This window comes from Hippocampus guttulatus, chromosome 9, assembly GCF_054856545.1.
Source record: "Hippocampus guttulatus isolate MCC_2025c chromosome 9, RoL_Hgut_1.0, whole genome shotgun sequence".
Lineage (NCBI taxonomy): Eukaryota > Metazoa > Chordata > Actinopteri > Syngnathiformes > Syngnathidae > Hippocampus > Hippocampus guttulatus.
This window is the reverse complement of record NC_141269.1, coordinates 22,749,392-22,768,332: the sequence shown is the minus strand read 5'-3', so window position 1 is coordinate 22,768,332 and position 18,941 is coordinate 22,749,392. Positions and strand designations below refer to the sequence as shown.

At 42.9% G+C, this 18,941-nt stretch overlaps 1 protein-coding gene across 8 annotated transcripts in view; it reads right to left on the bottom strand.

Moving 5' to 3' along the window:
- The window catches only part of krt222 (keratin 222), a 31,889-nt gene extending 14,683 nt beyond the window's left edge, over nt 1-17,206 (bottom strand). For 2 of the 8 annotated variants that reach the window (XR_015101913.1, XM_086121030.1), the window contains exons 1-5: nt 17,138-17,206; nt 16,997-17,035; nt 11,830-11,911; nt 2,895-3,035; nt 234-316 (exon numbers count right to left, since the gene is read on the bottom strand). Coding sequence is in view for 7 of the 8 variants with exons in the window: in XM_086121030.1 (XP_085977156.1) it covers nt 234-316; nt 2,895-3,035; nt 11,830-11,911; nt 16,997-17,035; nt 17,138-17,163 (371 nt within the window). In the remaining variant the exon portion in view is untranslated. The other 6 variants (XM_086121027.1, XM_086121026.1, XM_086121028.1 and 3 more) reach the window with 6 other exon arrangements.
- Between the last annotated feature and the right edge of the window lie 1,735 nt (nt 17,207-18,941).

The window sequence follows — 18,941 nt, the reverse complement described above, 5'->3', positions numbered from 1 at the left end:
CATGATATACTTATGATTGCAAATTAGATCATGTACTTTTGAATTATTTATATATGTATAAAATACTGCAGACAGTAAAAATATTTGTCCATTATGGTGTACATTCGCAATCTGGCCTCGTGTGGGTACATTTGTGACACCTGCTTTCATAAAAAATGCCCGTGCATGTGATGGTGAAAAGGCTAAAAGATGGCTTAGAACTTTCAGGAAAGTTACAGACAGATAGAGCTGACCTGGCCTGGATGGCAGCAGCTCTGGACTTCATGCTTTCAGACTGCAGTGCCAACTGGGCATTCTCCATCAGTAATTTGCCAACCTAACAAAAAAACAAACGCAATAACAACCCCGATGCAGTGTTCCGTCCATCCATCCATCCATCCATCCATCCATCCATCCATCTCAAGCTCCCAGCTTGCTTCTTTTCTACTGGGCTCTGAAAATGTTTGCACACAGAACAAGTGTAGTCAAGCCAGTCAAACCTTTTTCTATAAACTTGGGGTCACGGGTGTCGCTGTAAATTTGATGTTTTTATCATTTTTACTTATTTTGGTTGTGTACACTTGACATGAATACAAGATGCATGACATTTCTGACCTTTGATGCATGACCCGAAAAAATTTCAGATACATGGAAATATTTGTCTTTTTCATAATTTTACTTTTTTTGCTGTGACATTTAACTTGCATTGGGGCATATCAGGTCCAACAAACGACTGCCACAAAAAGATTGCACCGCGTAGCAGTTGGCACTCACTTTGTGCATCACTGTGCTGCCATGAGTTCTGGAGTGGAATAATTGTGTTCCACACACCAAAATGTATTCTATTTTTGATAAAGAGTCAAATGCACATGGTTAATTGGCCAGTCTTCTTCGTGCCATTCCATTTATCTGTGTCAATCCATTTTTTGTGAATAAAGTGTGTGTAAGATCTCATTGGATTGAATGAAAACATGAAGTACGGCGTACTGTTGCCCTTGAATTTAGTAGCTGTAAGTAGAATTCATATTCCTTTTTTGTTAAGTGTTTAAAAAGAAGAAAAGCAAATCAAACAAAATCGGAAATAACAGACGATGTTTTCAACCTCATTAAAAAAAAAAAAAAAAAAAAAACCACTTCCACATTTGTTTTAGCATGGCTGGAAAACATCTCCGGGACATGACACAACCTTGCTTAAGGAGAGCCAAATATAGAACAACAAGGAATGTGCAAACCATTTATTGGATTTAGAGTTTGTTGCGCTCAATATGTGTGGATTTCACTACACTCGATACTCCTGAGCCTTTGTAAGCCCCTGTGAGATCAGTGGATCAAAAACTACTTAACGTTTTAGCAGATTATTAGAATACATGAATGTGCTCCAAATAAGAAAATCTACTCTTATGCTTTGATATGAAAGGCACAAAAGAGGAGAAAGCTGTCAAATTTGATGTGCTTACAAAGACATGACACAATCTTGGCGTTGCGAACAGAAAAATGTCACGACAACCTTTTTTTTTTTTGCAGAGTGCTATGAAAGAAAATCAACAGACATGTAATGCCATAATAAAGTTAATCCCATAAACTGAATGATGCCATAAGTCCTAATTGTTTTCATGTTTTCAATGATATTCTCACATATAATTTATTGCTTCACAAATGGGACACACACAACAGAAACTGCACTAAAACCCATCAAGTCTCTCTTCAAAAAGGCAGTTAAAATCCTAGATAGGAAACCAATGCAATAGCACAATTGTATCATTCTAAAAAAAAACCTTCACATTCTCAACCTGGATAGCGATCAGATTTTTGTGGATGCCTGTCTCATTTACAAAGTTTTAAATGCACTTGCACCTCCACCTTTGGATAAATTCATTCAGAGGAGAAACAGTGAAGGTCTGAGAACTCGGGCCTTGATGAGAAGTGATTGCAATATAACAAGATATAGAACAAAATTCGTAAAAGGAACGCAATTCTGGAATAAAGTGCCAATGCACAATAGAGAGTGTGATTTCTTTCCACTTTTCAAAAAAGAAAAAAAAAACATTGGCTAAACATACTTCGGACATGCACCCAGAAACACCTTTTCCAGACTCCAGCCCGCTTCAGTGGGCTTCTGGCTAACCAATTTGTAGATCTAAGTGATTTGTCTGTCCTGGTTTTTGGTCTTGTAATTGAGTCCTGCAACTTTTAGTACCGTTTCTTTCATTATGTCTTCCCTATCTAAAGTTTTATGTGTCTCACTGTGCTATTTTAGAATTCTGCCTTGGGACTATGGCTGAAAATGAGCCTTTATGCTAAGTCGGGGTGCATTTACACTGTTTATTCTTGTGTTGATTAATGTACGCTGTCCTAATGAATAAATAAATAAATAAATAAATAAAATGTGTGCCTCTCTCGTTCAGGTCCAAGAATATGTAATAATGAGTCTCGTAATTGCATATCAAAGTTTTAATTCCTTTCTTATTCTGGATTCAAAATGTATACATTGCAGTTCACACACTCGTAAAATGCACTTGTTACAAACTAGAAACTTCACGTTTACTTGTAGATGAAATATTGTGACATATTTCAGTGTTCAGAGGTTAGCGACTGGCTAGCACTCAAAAACGCTCTATAACATGAGCCTTTCAACACCTTTATGGCCAGAGAAGAGATGTTATTTGCATGGTGTTTCTAAATGGCTATGTTCCACTGTCATGTCATGATCATTAACTCTACAAATAGCGAGTCCCTGTGTGACAGCAGTGAATTTTATACAGTCACACAGCCTCGGTATTAGTCATAATAGTCTTGCATTTGGTCTTTTTTGGTAGGAAATATGTCATTGCGTTGTTAATTTTTAGCTCGCAAACAAAGCATGAGGTGGATCCTATATAATCATACACTCTTGATGAATTATTAATTCGTCTTACCTGAGCACGGAGTTCTTTCACGGCTTCTTCCTGCTTGGACCAGTCCTGAGTGCACAACGTGTTTCTCATGCCCTTGACAGCTATCTGAACTTCCAATTGTTGGTTGGTCTCCTGCAGCCTGTTCACCTGTTCCAGGAAGCCCTTCAAACGAGTGTTCATTGCCCACATGATCTGACGGGAGTTCTGCAGCGAGTCCATGCTAAATTCACTTGTGTGCACTAGGAGACACTGATAATTTCGGTCAGAGGACAGACATTATTGGTCAGGCTATTATTTGTCATTTTAAAAGAAACACAGCACACGTACTTACTTCGTTCCCAGCAGATGTGATAATTTCTACACCCGTAGGTACAGCTAACAGTCACACTTGTTCTAGGGCACGCAGTCAGAGGCGTTAACTAAGTAAATGTTTACCGAGTGATACTCACGCGAGGTAATGTGACTTCCCAAGCATAAAAGACAATAATTGCAGTCAAAAAAATTCTCCCAGTCTGTTTTAGTTGGTCACAAGAATCCAAAGAACCTCTCCTCTGTGCAGGGCTTAGCACATTCCTCTCGAGAGTACCCGTCAATACTTTCTTCTTCCCACTGTGTGTGAGGTCATCATCAGGTGGCCCCTGAGATGGACCCAATGAACTGCGATCAAACTACTCAGAGAAAAGGTGTGGCTGTATAGTCTTGATGGTCAACCAACAGTTGCAACCCTCTACTGTTACAAACACATAGAAAATAGGCGAGTGGGGAGCAGTGGGGGTCAAAACACAGTGCTTACATCACGAGCAGCACTCCGGGGCCCTTTGTCCACTCTGATCCAGGATTACTTAGCTGCTTTCAAACACACTGAAACACAATGTTCAGGGAGCCCTAATAACATGTCGTGCATCAGACACCGAATTCCGTATTTTTGTGTTGTTTCTTTTAAATTAAATTCTTTACGCTCACATACACTGCTCTCACATCAGTAAAGATTGACTTGTCGATTTTTAGAGCCAAATTTGGTTCTGACTGTCTGGGCAAGATTAAAATCTCTGTTTGGTACTGCAAATGCTCCTCAAATTCATCCAGCAAGATGGTTAGTGGTCTTTCTCTTTTGTAGCGCTTTTCCACCGACAAGACCCTCAAAGCGATTCACACTGACTCCTCGTTCGCTTGTTGATGACATGACATCAGGAGCAACTGGGGGTTCGGTATCTTCCTCAAGGACACTTCAACGTGGTCACAAGTGCCAGCGATCAAATCCACAACCTCGGGGTTGGGAGGCGACCACTCTACCACTGAGCCGTGCCCCTCATCTTCTGACAACAAAGAAAAGGCATGTTATCATCTCAAGAATACAAAGCTAAACTGGATTGACAAAAGCAGCCAAATGGCCATTCCACCTCCAGTAACTGAAACTGGTTGAAAATAAATGATATTCACACCAAACACAATCAAGCATACCCTAATTCGCCTTGCTTTGTGTACCCGGACACAGTCATGATTTAGTGTCATCGGGTTCTTTTTGAGTGTTGAGCTAGAGACAAGCAAGCGCTCACCTATGGTAGGCACTACACCAGAGCTCGGAGGGGCCTGTCAGAAATCTGTCTAGCCCCCCTTCCGCCTCCACAGAAAATTTATTTATGTCCATATTTATTTAAATTTCAGTTTTTTTTTTAAAAGTTTACAATTAAGTAGCCATTCCCTTGCAATACAATTCCTGTTTACGTGTTTGGGCTGCAGCTGTATCCCATGTCTGTTGGTGAGGGCAGAAAAGGGTGGGATGAGTCTTTCAGTTACTTGTGCATTAATTCGGAAAATAATCACAGACCGTGCACTGGTTCACTGCGACCGTTCGTAAACTTAATGTTGTTTTTCCATGAGCCCCAAAGAGCCCCACAGCACACCACTCCATGATTCCCAGCACCGCACCGCACGGCCTCCATTGTTTTTCCATTACAACAGGCATGCGGTGGGATGGGGGCGAGAACAACTGCATTGTGCAAGCTTGCGCTGCGTTATTCACACTCGCAGCGTGTATACCATTTTATAAGCGGTGTATCTCACTCACTGTTCTTTGGAGCAATTCTAAATATGAATTGCTGTTGCATGATGTGGGGGTGACACAAATTGCAGCCCATTAAATGCACAGAAGCTTTCACATTGATGAAAAATCAATTTCCGGGTTTAAGACACCGGTCAGTTGCCTTCAAGGATTGCATGGCTTTTGCGTGGCATGAACTGGTAAAAATGGAGCAACCAGATAGCAACTAATCCACAAAGCACACGCAGATGGTTAAATGAGTCACTAACTGAGGTGCCAAGCAGAATGACTCTCGGTGCGCCGGTGGTAGTTGCACATATTTAAATGAGGTAATATTTGTTGGAAAATTACATACCTCTATGCAAATGAGCCTTATTGATAAACAATGTCAAATTGTGCTAATGGCCGCCCACATTTTGGGGGCGCAAACAACATCCACAGAAAACTGGTGTGCAATTGTTATTACTCCGTGTAATCCTTGTTGAGTGAGCTGGCGTATTGCCAGAGCAATGCGAGTGAACAGTTTGATATAAACAAGACACGTCATCCAAAATTATCCCCCCGCCCCAGTGTCCACACTGCACACATTTTGTGTTGTTCCAACAGTATTAAACCATGTTTACAATTTCATATGTAACATGGATGAAAGTGAGAACTCAAACGTGCTTGTTTACCTGCCAGTTGAGTAGAAGCACCTGTGGCAAAAGCCAGACTGGGTCAGCGTTTTTGCTTTCTGGATCTGGATTCGACGCCTCTGCACATCACATCTTTACAAGGAATTAGATCAATCATCAATATCAATAATGTAGCGGGAATTACAACATTGTTATCAATTTCCCTACTCCTGGGTGATCTTTTCCACCCCTTCCAAGATGTTCCACCTTCCTCAAACTCTGCCTTGACTGATCGACTGCAGGTGTGCTTTGGTTTTCCTGGCTCTCTTTTACCCTGGGGTTTCCAGGAGAAGTCGTGCCTTGTCGTGTTGAAGGGAAATTATCTCCTGATCTGTGATTCAATTTCTTCTTGTTTGATAATGATCCACAGGTGTTCATTATTTATTATTTCTGGCTTGTGATTTCCCATAATATTTTGCAAACATCTGATTAAAAAGGGCTGAAGATAAACGGTTGTTGTTTTTGTGATATATATAAGATAAGACATTTATTTGTCTCACAATGGAGAAATTCCCTATATATATATACAGGTATATACTGAATGCCTGGAGTTGTATAAGGTGAACAGGACCCTAAGAGCCTTTGTTGCGAATTCGAGTGGAAAACCACACTTGAAGCCAATGGCAAGCCACTTACCCAAGTGTCCATCAAATGTGGCATATACTAAGGTGATGCACTCTCCCCACTGCTGTTCTGCCTAGGACTGAACCCCCTAAGCCAAGTAATCACCAAGACAGGCTATGGATACCGCCTCAGAAATGGAGCTACGATCAGTCACCTCCTCTACATGGATGACGTAAAGCTGTAAGCTAAGAGCGAAAGGGACATAGACTCCCTGATCCACACAATCAGGCTCTACAGCAGCGACATCGGAATGTCATTCGGGCTTGAGAAATGTAGGCGGATGGTGACTAAGAGAGGAAAGGTAGACCGCACTGTAGGGGTCTCACTCCCTGAAGGAACAATAGCAGACATTGAGGACAGCTACAAGTACCTCGGTATACCACAAGCCAATGGCAACCTCGAACTGGCAACAAGGAAAGCGGCTACGGCCAAATACCTCCAGCGAGTGAGGCAAGTCCTAAGAAGCCAGCTCAATGGCAAGAATAAGACCCGGATAATAAACAGCTATGCCCTGCCAATGATCAGATACCCTGCAGGAATAATAAAGTGGCCAAAGGAAGAGATTCAGACCACGGACGTTAAGACCCGAAAGCTCCTAACCATGCATGGAGGGTTCCATCCCAAATCCAGCACCCTGAGACTGTACGCAAGCCGAAAGGACGGAGGCCGGGGACTAGTGAGTGTGAGAGCCACTGTCCAGGATGAAACATCCAAGCTCCATGAATACATCAAGGAGAAGGCTCCAACGGATGACGTACTCAGAGAATGTCTCAGACAATGGGGAACAGAGGATGAGGTGCTGGAAGAGGGACCATCATGGGAAGACAAGCCCCTACACGGGATGTACCACCGGACCATAACTGAAGTGGCTGATCTCAAGAAGTCCTATCAGTGGCTAGAGAGGGCTGGCCTGAAGGAAAGCACAGAGGCACTCATCCTGGCTGCTCAGGAGCAGGCCCTGAGCACCAGAGCCCCAGATATACCACACCAGACAAGACCCAAGGTGTAGGTTGTGCAAAGAGGCACCTGAGACGATCCAACACATAACTGCAGGGTGTAAGGTGCTGGCAGGGAAAGCCTACATGGAACGCCATAACCAGGTGGCTGGCATAGTCTACCGAAACATCTGTGCGGAGTATGGACCGGAAACGCCAAGGTCAAAATGGGAAACACCTCCGAAGGTGGTGGAGAATAACAGAGCAAAGATCCTGTGGGACTTCCAGATCCAGACTGACAAGATGGTAATGGCGAACCAACCTGATATCGTGATCATAGATAAAGGGCAGGGAAAGCCGTTGTAGTGGATGTAGCGGTCCCAAGTGACGGAAACATCAGAAAGAAGGAACACGAGAACCTCGAGAAATACCAAGGGCTCAGAGAGGAGCTGGAGAGAGCCTGGAAGGTAAAGGTGACAGTCATGCCTGTGGTGGTCGGAGCACTCGGGGCAGTGACCCCCAAACTAGATGAGTGGTTGCAACAGATCCCGGGAACAACATCGGGCATCTCAGTCCAGAAATGTGCAGTGCTGGGAACAGCAAGGATACTGCGCAGAACCCTCAAGCTTCCTGGCCTCTCGTAGAGGACCCGAGCTGAATGAGGGGTGAGACGAGAGTTTTATATATATATATATACCTCTGCACTGTGACGTCTACGTGCTAACTACCGGGCCGCCTATATATATATATATATATATATATATATATATATATATATATATAGGCCGCCTATATATATATATATATATATATATATATATATTATATAGATCAATTTCCAGCTCCGGCCTCCTTGTGTAGAGTTTGCATGTTCTCCCCTGGCCTGCGTGGGTTTTCTCCGGGTCCTCCGGTTTCTTCCCACATTCCAAAAACATGCACGGCAGGCTGATTGAACACTCTTAATTGTCCCTAGGTGTGAATGTGAGCGTGGATGGTTGTTCGTCTCTGTGTGCCCTGCGATTGGCTGGCAACCGGTTCAGGGTGTCCTACTGCCCGAAGACAGCTGGGATAGGCTCCAGCAACCCCCGCGACCCTAGTGAGGATATACAGTATATACATATAAATCATAGGTTTCTCCAAATGCAATGCTGAAAATTACTGCTGTTTCAAACAGCAAGAAAACAAGTTATAGTTATATAGTTGACCTATTTAATACTTGTATAAACTCGAAAACGCGAAAAATATGATGTGCAAGAGTTCGACTCATTTTTCAAAGTGAATCTGCAAGTTTTTGTGTGTAATGTGACATGACAGGTCGGTAAAATATGTACATATTTGTAAAACGAGAGCTGAGGACGTTGCGGTAAACTGGCACACGATACAGTCTAAATATAACTCAACATCAGCATAGAAAAAGTTTACTCTGCCTTTAACATTGAAAATTGCAATCCCTCATCACCAAAATGTATGTGGGAATCTCCACTCCTGCCCACATCAACCTCTGAAAATCCAACAAAGAACACCATAATATTTGGGATTTTTTTTTTCAGGGGGACGAAGCGTTTTTCACATTTGCTTCTGCAGTGAAAAAAAAACCACCATAAAATTGGTCTAATTGGTGTGATCGTTATGGTATTTTTGGAGATTAAGGCCAGCCGTGACTCAAAAGCTCAAGCGAGTCATTTGGTAACTGGAGGGTCCACTGTTTGATTCCCGCTCTGTCTGAGTCATGTGTTGCCATGTCCTTGGTCAGGACACCTCGCCCACCTCACCTCCAGTGTGACTCACACCGGCGTATGGCTGGGTGTGAATGTTTGGTGGTGGTCTTGGGCGCCATAGGCGCACACAGGCCATACTTCCATCAATCTCCCCCAGGGCAGCTGTGGTGACTGAATGTAGTTTACCATCACCCAAGATCGAATATATAAGGCGTCTTCCAGTGTCTAGAAAAGCACCATATAAATCTGATGCATTATTATTATTTCCCCTCTGAAGGCTCCTGCGTGTGGTTGCTGACACAGTTTTGTTGTGAAAGTCTGTTGAACAAGAATTATATAAACACGGAATGACACCAAGCCTGTTTTCAGGTGTCATTTGTCAACCTCTACAAAGATATAGAATGCAGATGAAAGTTTGCTGAGGGAAATGACCTAAATGAAACCGAGGTGAAAGTCAGCAGATGATAGTTCGGTTGCATTTCTGCACCAGAAAGGGAGGCTGCTGAAATGGACATTGCCTACCATATAATGGAAAGAGACACTTTGCCTAGATTAAAGGTCAAGTGTGAAGTAAACTTGGCCAACCATCTTTTGAGTAATACCTTTTTAAGCATACTTTCATCAGTTTTTTAATTTTTTTTAAACACAATCCAACCAGGTTCATAGTTGAAACCATAGCAATGCGCTCAACAACGGAAATACTTTTTTTCGGCAATCTAGGGCGAGTGACGTCATTTACAGAACGCAGAGTCGCCAGTGAACCATTGTAATGCCTTGTTGATTGTCCCGTTAACTGCTCTTAGCCATTTTTATCGTGTTATTCGGAAAGATGCCTCTGTGTTGTGCGGTGATACAATGTTCACATTCAGGCAAAGTGTTGTTTCAATGGCCAAAAGAAAAGAATAGCGCACGTAAATGGATCAGAAAATTAGAACGGTGCTGTTTAATTCTCACAAAGTGAATGAATTTCACGAGGTGTTTATGAGCAGTCTTTGTTAAAGCACTTTTCTCAACCGGATTTGCAAAAAAAAGGTAGGTGTGATAATCAATGGATAACTCTGTTTATGAAAACATTCGATTCAAAGTACTATGCATGTACATGGATGTAATCCTGTACGAAAACATTCAAACTATATGAGTGCATGGATAGAATCCTCTGTAATGGTTTGCAACTAACAATGCTGCCGCTATCCTGTGCGGAGCGGCCTAGTGCCCAACAGAACTGGTTTAGCAATGACAATGTGTAGGACACCAACCCACTAGAACGTGGAAATACATGGACCAAGTAGGTAATCCCATCGTGTGCAATTTACAGCAGGGCACAGCATCATGTTACAAACAATAATGCTAGACAAATAACCGCAGCATATATAGCTGACCGTTCTTCCAATCCCAATGGGTTTCGTCTCCACTCCATGTCCGTTTTCCACATCCTGAGCATCTGGCTCGTACGTGTATAGTACAACATACATCTTGCCCACAATCTCCTCTTCCTCCAACTCTTCAAACACCTGGATCCCCTCAGATAATTAGGAAATGTAGCATTCCGAATCGATTTCTATTGTAACTGTGGTGTTTAAATAGTAACGCTGTGGCTGGTTTGTGACTGGAGGCTTGATTTACGTCAGCTCAGCCATACGTAGCAGTATTGGCAACAGCTCATCTGACTTGTTGAATTTGCCTCATGTCAAACCAGTTTCTAATTATTTTTAATTATTTTTACACAGTACTCAGAAGCACCTCAAGGTGTAAAAAGCAGTAAAAAGTTGTCATCAACAAATCGAACTTTTTTTTTAAAACTTTGAAGACATTGCAAATGTCATTCATATACTGTAGACTATAAATAGACCAAGCACAGATCCTTGGGGTACCCCATGAATGATCTTCAAGTTCATCCATCCATCCTTCTGATTCACTTATCCTCACAAGGGTTGCCCGGGGTACTTGAACCTATCCCAACCGTCTTCGGGCAGTAGGCGGTGTACACCTTGAACTGGTTCTCAGCCAATCGCAGGACACACACAGACAAACAAACATTCACGCTCACACACACACCTAAGGACAATTTTGAGTGTTCCATTAACCTGCCACGCATGTTCTTGGAATGTGGGAGGAAACCGGAGTACCGGGAGAAAACCCACGCAGGCACGGGGAGAACATGCAAATGCCACACAGGAAGGCCAGAGCCGGAATTGAACCCTACACCTCTGCACTGTGAGGCAGACGTGCTAACCAGTGGAGCACTGGGCCGCCCTTATCTTCAACTCGTTTGATTTTAATTTGTTAAACCATACATACAAGTCACTCATGGTATAGTGCTAAACTCGCCTGAATTGTGTGTGGGCAGCAGAGGATCGGTTCCCACTCAGTGACGGTGTGAATGTGGGTTGAAACAAGTGGTGGTGTCAGCTGAGGAGGTAACTAGCCTTGGACATGTGTTGTTGGACTGTGATTGGCTGGTAACCAGCTCAGGGTGGACCTGCTGCCCGAAGACAGGTGGGATAGGCTCCAGAGCGCCTGTGACCCTTGTGAGGATAAGCGGATTATAAAATGTGTGTGTGTGTGTGTGTGTGCGTGTGGGTGTGTGTGTATATATACTGTGTATGTGCATGGATGTTAGTTGGTGTGAATTACAGTATTCTGCAAAATGTTGTGGGAAACACAAAGTTTAAACATGGCTATTGTCTTTTGTGCAACAAAAGAATAAGTGAAACTCATCTGAACAGTTTCTATTTTACTGGGAAATTAACTGGATGATCAAATTGTAGACAAAACCAGGAACTTCTTTCAACAAGGAAAAAGAAAACCTTTCCCCATTCTTGTTTCTTTTTTCAAACAAACAAACCACACCTTAGAGTGTACAGATCATATCAGTGGGACAGATGGGAGATTTGTTCTTGCAGCCATCAAGACTTCATTCTTTACATTTCATCAATAAGTGCAGAAAATGAGGAAACGCTGTACCTGAAAAACCTGAAGGGAGTTGGCCAATTCTTCGAACACTTGCTTGTCCCCTGCAGTGAGGTTCCACCTGAATGATGAAAAGCTTACCCCACAAAAACAATTGCAGTGATTAGACAATAATAATAACAACAATAAAAGTCTTGTCATTCAACTCAGGCCCAAAAAAATAAAGGAAAAGTCAGTGCAATGAATTGTTGAAAAAGTACTCAAAAATGAAAGGAATTAAGGCAGGCGCTACCGATCCATGCGCACCAAATCCAGCAGACGCTTAAACAGCTTCTTCCCTCTAGCCATTAACTCCCTAAACAGTCATACGTATACTCCACCGCACCAGACACTTCAAAGCGCTCAAGGACATCTGCACAATTGCACACTTCTTGTACTACAAATACTGCTACTGGTCACTTTAAAATGGTTCAATAATTTTCTGCACCAACTGTACCACTGTTATAGTATTGTATTCTTCCACTGATCACTTTAGCTCTGCTTGATACTTTGCACATTGTCTCACAATTATCACTGGGTGGTACCACCGCACTCCAGTTCACTTACATTACGAAATGTCCTTCCATACTTATTTTTCCATACTTATTTGTCATGTCCTTGTTTATGATGATACTAATGCATGGTGTTATACCGAAGACAAATTCCTTGTGTGTTCTACATACAAAGATGAGTCTGATAAAGGGATCTAATAATATAGATTGTGCCGCATTAATTATTTTTTGTTTGTGTATTTATGTTGTTGTTGTTTTTTGCATAGTTTCTGTAGTTTCTGCACTTTAATGTTTAGAGTCATCAAACAAATGTTAACCCAAGTAATTTGATTTCTAATTGTGATATTATTTGACTTGTTGGTGTGTTGTGGATGGTTTTCTTGATGCAGAACCCAAGTGTGATTCAGCTCGAAGTCACAAACTGATTGTCCTAACACTCTCTCTCAGGATTTTCTGTCCCCGAGTGTTCCAATCACCACAGGCACGACTGTCACCTTTATGTTCCAGGCTCTCGCCAGCTCCTCTCTGACCCCTTGGTATTTCTCGAGTTTGGCGTACGGGAGACGGTGGTTCGAATCCCGCTTGGGGCAAAAAATGAGCACATAACACCATCCAGTGTGGGTCCTTGGGCAAGATCCTTCACGCTAATGCCTACTTCATACAATGATGAGAGACAATAAAATGAATGACATGACGTGACAAGACTGTAAACTGAAAGGTACTGGAAAGGCATATGGGAGAAGGAGGTTGCACATAACAGCAGTGCACAATGGCTGGTGACCCTGAGAGAGGAGCACAGCAACCTCCCTGAACAGAACCCAGTTACCATAACAGTGGCAGACATACAGGAAAGAGTCTCAGATATGAAGAACTGGACAGCACCAGGCCCGGACATGGTCCACACCTACTGGCTAAAGAAACTCACAGCACTCCATGAGCGCCTAGCAGCACAAATGAACCAGCTGCTGAGGGATGGGACTCACCCAGGATGGCTAACCGAAGGGCGAACGATCCTGATCATGAAGGATCCCTCAAAGGGTGCAGTCCCATCCAACTATCGGCCAATAACCTGTCTCTCCACAACATGGAAGCTCATGTCAGGCATCATTGCGGCTAAGATAAGTGAACACATGGATCAATACATGAGCGAAGCACAGAAGGGCATTGGTAGAGATACCAGAGGAGCCATACATCAGCTCCTGGTTGACAGAACAGTCGCACAAGACTGCAGGTCCCGACATACCAACCTGTGCACAGCCTGGATTGATTACAAGAAAGCCTATGACTCGATGCCACATACATGGATCACTGAATGCTTGGAGTTGTATAAGGTGAACAGGACCCTAAGAGCCTTCGTTGCGAACTCGATGAGGATGTGGAAAACCACACTTGAAGCCAATGGCAAGCCACTTACCCACGTGTCCATCAAATGTGGCATATACCAAGGTGATGCACTCTCCCCACTGCTGTTCTGCATAGGACTGAACCCCCTAAGCCATAGGTGTCAAACTCAGGTCCTGGAGGGCCGCTGTCCTGCATGTTTTCCAAGTCTCCCTGTTGCAACTCACCTGATTCAAATGAACAGGTTCAATGTCAGGCTTCCGCAGAGCTTGCTGATGATCTGATCATTTGAATCAGGTGTGATTCAAATGAGCCAAGTAATCACCAAGACAGGCTATGGATACCGCCTCAGAAATGGAGCTACGATCAGTCACCTCCTCTACATGGATGACATAAAGCTGTATGCTAAGAGCGAAAGGGACATAGACTCCCTGATGCACACAACCAGGATCTACAGCAGCGACATCGGGATGTCATTCGGGCTTGAGAAATGTAGTCGGATGGTGACTAAGAGAGGAAAGGTAGTCCGCACTGAAGGGGTCTCACTTCCTGAAGGAACAATAGCAGACATTGAGGACAGCTACAAGTACCTCGGTATACCACAAGCCAATGGCAACCTCGAACTGGCAACAAGGAAAGCGGCTACGGCCAAATACCTCCAGCGAGTGAGGCAAGTCCTAAGAAGCCAGCTCAATGGCAAGAATAAGACCCGGGGAATAAACAGCTATGCCCTGCCAGTGATCAGATACCCTGCAGGAATAATAAGGTGGCCAAAGGAAGAGATTAAGACCACGGACATTAAGACCCGAAAGCTCCTAACCATGCATGGAGGGTTCCATCCCAAATCCAGCACCCTGAGACTGTACGCAAGCCGAAAGGAAGGAGGCCGGGGACTCGTAAGTGTGAGAGCCACTGTCCAGGATGAAACATCCAAGCTCCATGAATACATCAAGGAGAAGGCTCCAACGGATGACATACTCAGAGAATGTCTCAGACAATGGGGAACAGAGGATGAGGCGCTGCAAGAGGGACCATCTTGGGAGGACAAGCCCCTACACGGGATGTACCACCGGACCATAACTGAAGTGGCTGATCTCAAGAAGTCCCATCAGTGGCTAGAGAGGGCTGGCCTGAAGGACAGCACAGAGGCACTCATCCTGGCTGCTCAGGAGCAGGCCCTGAGCACCAGAGCCATTGAGGCCCAGATATACCACACCAGACAAGACCCAAGGTGTGGGTTGTGCAAAGAGGCACCTGAGACGATCCAACACATAACTGCAGGGTGTAAGGTGCTGGCAGGGAAAGCCTACATGGAACGCCATAACCAGGTGGCTGGCATAGTCTACCGAAACATCTGTGCGGAGTATGGACTGGAAACGCCAAGGTCAAAATGGGGAACACCTCCGAAGGTGGTGGAGAATGACAGAGCAAAGATCCTGTGGGACTTCCAGATCCAGACTGACAAGATGGTAATGGCGAACCAACCTGATATCGCGATCTTAGATAAAGGGCACAGGAAAGCCGTTGTAGTGTATGTAGCAGTCCCAAGTGACGGAAACATCAGAAAGAAGGAACACGAGAAACTCGAGAAATACCAAGGGCTCAGAGAGGAGCTGGAGAGAGCCTGGAAGGTAAAGGTGACAGTCGTGCCTGTGGTGGTCGGAGCACTCGGGGCAGTGACCCCCAAACTAGATGAGTGGTTGCAACAGATCCCAGGAACAACATCGGACATCTCAGTCCAGAAATGTGCAGTGCTGGGAACAGCAAGGATACTACGCAGAACCCTCAAGCTTCCTGGCCTCTGGTAGAGGACCCGAGCTGAATGAGGGACGGACACCACCCGAGGGGTGAGATGAGGATTAATTATATATTAGAGCTGTCAAACGATTAAAATATTTAATCTAATTAAAATTGCATCTGTCATAATTAACTCAAATTCACTAAAAATCAATCGTGATTACTCACACATTTTTTGTCGTTTCTGAATTTCCTTTTGTATTTTTTTATACAATTTTTTCCCGTTTTAATGCTCTCATCAACATGGAATCATGAATCCGTTTTCTATGAGCAAAATGCAAATATTTACTGAAATAACAATTTCGATTTTCAATTTTACATGTACATTTTTCACTTGGATCAGTTATTCACACATCATCTCTCACACAGTATTACTGTCCATCAACAACAGTGAAAAAATATTTTGTCACACAACAGCTGCTTTAACAGCTCTTTTTATGGAATCACAACAGAGCAATATAAAAATTTAAAGTGCACATCTAAGGTAAACTAGTACTCGGCCTATAGTGGATTTTAGCCATGGTTGCATACTTCGTTTTTCTCAAGTTTGCTTTGAACACAACAGTCAGGCTATGTTGATTCTGTTGGTCCTTCTTGCGCGGAAGTCTCCCTACGATTTTGTGTAGACATCATTTCGGATGACTACATTTGGTTCGATGACAACACTGGAGACGTTTTATTTTCGCTAGGTCGCTACCACTGCACCGCTGAATTTTCGTTGTCATGTCACCGCCTCAGCGCACCGTCACTGTCAGACGAACACAGAGAAGCTCCACCCGCTCTATTTATATGGACACGGAACACTGTAACCTTCCACACAAAATAGTTCCAAACAAGTAACAATCGGGTCAGTGGCATACATCGTGTAACTGTATGATACAGGTAACTTTGGTCTTGTCAATGGAACAATCTGGCAACTTTTTAAAAGGTGTCTCGCGCTGCCGTGGCTGGCAAAACAAACGTGCGTGGACCTATGCAGCGCGCTTGTTGTTTTGTTTCTGGTTTATTTATAGAGCAACGTAACATCCGCTGTGACGTGTGCCGCGTTAATCTCGCGAGAAAATTTTTTATCCTGTTAAAATTCATTGCAATTAATGCCAATAAAACGCGCTAAACTGACATCTCTAATATATATATATATATATAATATTTATTCAAAAAAATAAATGGATCAAAAACTGGTGTACTCATATGGCATCATGAACACAGCACACCACAAAATCTGAGTATTTTTTCCAATCTCACACCGCACAGATTAATTTACTGGTAATCATTAATACAGGTAAGTATTGATGTGGCTTGACATCCTCTTCCCAAAACGATGCATGTGTAATCTACTATCAGTTTGACGAAAGAATCTAACACACGTCATCATTAGTTCTACCAACAGTTAACATTAGCATTACTACACCTTGTGATGAATGGTTTATTCCTAAAGTTACCATGCTACAACCAGTAAATTATACAATAACCAATACTGTTTCATAATATTTTTCATAGCGATTAGCTTATAGATCTAATGACCAACTTGCCTCGTAATCGTGCCTCCCGTCGTATTTCGCTCTCGTGTTCTGTGCATACATCACAGGTGAGTTTAGTGATACGTCCTTCGGACAATTCAGATGAAAAATTTGACTGGCATTCCCATTTCTTAAATGTCGTAATTAGTAGACCTTTGTGAGTTTCTTTTCGCCGCCATCTCAAACGTTCATCCGCACGGTTCATCAGTTTGTGGACTAAAATAGCAACCCGCATGCGCACATAACGTTATCTGTTCCGTCCCCCCCAACACTGAAAACAAAACAAAACGAAAGTAAATTAGAAGAAACACACTCACACACCACACCACAAACACACATACAGGCACAGTGAAATCGCGTTGATCACACAGAAGAGATCTGATCGCGTACAGTCAACTCGTATGCAGTGACTTTTATGGTTAAACGATTTTTCGGTACTGTCAAAATGACGCCACGGAAACAACACGCTACCGGTAACGATCGTTACCGTGCAATCCTTAGGCCTGCCGTCGTTTTTTTTTTTTTGTCTTGACTGAGAAATTTTCTTGCGTCCCAAAAACGCACATTATTTGGAACTGTGCGTCCCGCGGGAAATTATGCGTCTAGGACGCAGAGGTAATGAGATGGCTGATATATACAGTGTGTGTGTGTGTGTGTATGTATGTATATATATATATATATATATATATATATAGAGTATATACTTTTTTGGGGGGGCGGGGGGGGGTGTGTGATCAGCAGTGGTTTTCGCCACAGACCTCTGCCAAGATGGTTCCTTCCAATCTCTTTCTTATTGTTGAGTAATGAAGAGTGACATTAATTGAGGCAAGGGAGGCCTGTAGTTCTTTAGCTCTGATCCTGGGTTCATTTGTGACCTCCTGGATGAGTCATCACTTTGCTTTTGGGGTAATTTTTCTGCTCACCACCATTCCGGGTTTTCTCCATTTGTGGATCATCTTTCTGTTGTTTGCTGAAGCCCTGTAGGAATGGCTTTGTAACCCTTTCCTGACTGACAGCTATCATTTACTTGAGTTCTCATGTGTTTTTGAATTTCTTTGGATTCTTGCATTTTCTTGCAGGTTTTGGCCAATGCAATTTTCATACAGGTTCTATTTATGTAATTTCTTGAATAGGGTTGGAGGTACTTAGGTTTGGGTGTGATCAGTAAAAATGAACTCAGCTTTCCATAAAATGGGATTCGCCACAGTTAAGTGAGGATTAAAAAGGGGTGCAAGTACTTTTTCCACATTGGGCCAGGAAGCCTTCAGTAGTTTTTATTCCTTGAATAAATTAAATCACCATTTAAAATGTGTGTTTTATGTTTATTTTGGTTATTCTTTTCGGATGTTAAATTTGCTTGAATTTTGAAAGCATACTATGTATACTGTATATTACCACTTTCCATTTTTTATTGCTCCTGACAAAGACTTAAGTGACATGCTAAAAACTGTTGTCCTTGTCACTATTTGATATTTTTCTAAGCGCCTGAGGGTGACATAAGCTCACAAAACAATTAAACTAGGAGTGCCACTGTCTCACTGCCATTGAGTGTTATGTGGAACAGGGTTAGGCAAACAGGTTTTCATCTGAACAAGTCAGGACCAAGTTAGTTAAACAAGTATCAGCATTTGCAGCAGGGCTAGTGATGTTTGCACTTAAGCAATCCAAGAATGCCATTTAAAATAGTTCTGAAAATCAACTATTCAAAGACGATATACTATGCAAAACAAGCATTGTGTACATCTTCTAGGAAAATGAGAACATATGCTGCGAGTTCATGCACATTTTCTTTCCGAGAAGTGTTTCTGTAACTGCAAATTTGTGAACTGTATAGTGAAGTGGCTCAAACCTGCGTGAATTCAGAATGACGGGCACGTGGTACTCATACATAAATTAACTTAAAGCTAGTATCGGATTGGTTGCCACACTGATCCGCAATACAATCACAGACCGTCAC